The sequence below is a fragment of the Bidens hawaiensis genome, unplaced genomic scaffold (assembly GCF_021521415.1).
Source record: "Bidens hawaiensis isolate Kalapana, Puna unplaced genomic scaffold, B.hawaiensis_p1.1 tig00001960_1, whole genome shotgun sequence".
In the NCBI taxonomy this organism is placed as follows: domain Eukaryota; kingdom Viridiplantae; phylum Streptophyta; class Magnoliopsida; order Asterales; family Asteraceae; genus Bidens; species Bidens hawaiensis.
Genome location: NW_027491108.1, coordinates 106280 through 107559, shown reverse-complemented (window position 1 = coordinate 107559; position 1280 = coordinate 106280). Strand labels below are relative to the sequence as shown.

The following is a 1280-nucleotide window of genomic DNA, read 5'->3' as shown; positions in this document are numbered from 1 at the left end:
CATCTATTCTCTCTCTTCCTCCACCATCCACTCCTTCGCCGTGCTCCGCCGTCAATCGTCGTGGTCCGACTTCGCCGGAGACCCACTCATTTTATAAATAATATTTCTTTCCTGATTCGAATTTTTTTCAAAATTTTTGGTGGTGAAATTACCATTTTACCCTTGGATTCTTATTTGATTCTTTTATAATCAGTCAAATCAGAGGGTAATTTCGTAATTTTAGGATACGATAGTTTGCTGACGTGGCGGACGCTCATGCAAACAACAATGAGCCACACGCCAAGGCAATTAATTCCCATGGCTTCAAATAAGCCGAAAGCCAGAGATGAAACGTTCGGCTTCCTCAAGCCGTCAACAACACCTAAGTTAGCCAAGCCGATCTTACCACGAGCCATGGCTCCGGCTCCATTCAGAGCCACCAAGCCGGCTCGACCAGTACATGATAATAAGCTCCTGGCTGGCTATCTGGCTCATGAGTTTCTAACAAAAGGCACCTTGTTTGGCCAGAAATGGGACCCGACTGCAGCGGCTCATTCAGCCGATATTAGAAAGCCAATGAATAGCCAAAAGGTAAAGCCAGCTGAGCCGAAGCTGGGTGAGAAGAGGAAGTTTGAAAGCTACGCCGAAGTGTCGGGTCTTGTTATGGGTAGTGATGGAATGCACATCCCCGGCATTTTTAACCCGACCCAGTTGACCCGGTTTTTGAATCCGCAATGAATTATTTATTAATTGTTATTTGGGTGGGTCTTTGCTTCAAGTTGTTGTACAGTACAAATGGCAATGCTTAGGCTTTTTTTGCAGTTTTAAATGGTATTTATGATGTTTGTTATTAATTTGTTAGCACTTTAACGTGCTTCAAACTTAATAATTATAATGTGAGATCATGATAATCAATTTTGTGGGTTTAAGGAATCTTGTTTAGTTTTTACTTTAAAGGTAAAATAGTTATGTTTTGAAGAGATTTGTAATCATTGTTTTAGGAATTTTTTCATCATTCAAAAACATGTAAGAAAATTAGTAGACATGAAATACATAAAACTAGTTAATATGATATTTAACGTTGATTGTGACTGTATACGTATGAATTACCTAGTGGTGTATGTGATCGTGGTCTCACGGATGTATAGGTGGTTTTTGTTATTGGATTACTTCTGATATACGAACTTTATTCATTGACCGTTCAAAAAAAAAAAAAGTAATACGATATTCATACTTTTATATTGAATTTTGATCGTCTCAATTTTAAGAAATGATGATTATAATCACTACTGTTCAATTGA

General features: G+C 38.1%; 1 protein-coding gene across 1 annotated transcript; it reads left to right on the top strand.

Annotated features, from left to right (window-relative positions):
• Positions 1–267: 267 nt before the first annotated feature.
• LOC143601700 (uncharacterized) lies at positions 268–717 on the top strand. Its single transcript, XM_077079041.1, has one exon. It carries the CDS (start codon positions 268–270, stop codon positions 715–717), a length of 450 nt encoding a protein of 149 aa, XP_076935156.1.
• The last annotated feature ends 563 nt before the right edge of the window (positions 718–1280 follow it).

Coding starts and splice junctions, on each gene's coding strand:
- LOC143601700 (XM_077079041.1), top strand. CDS start 268: ATGAGCCACACGCCAAGGCAATTAATTCCCATGGCTTCAAATAAGCCG.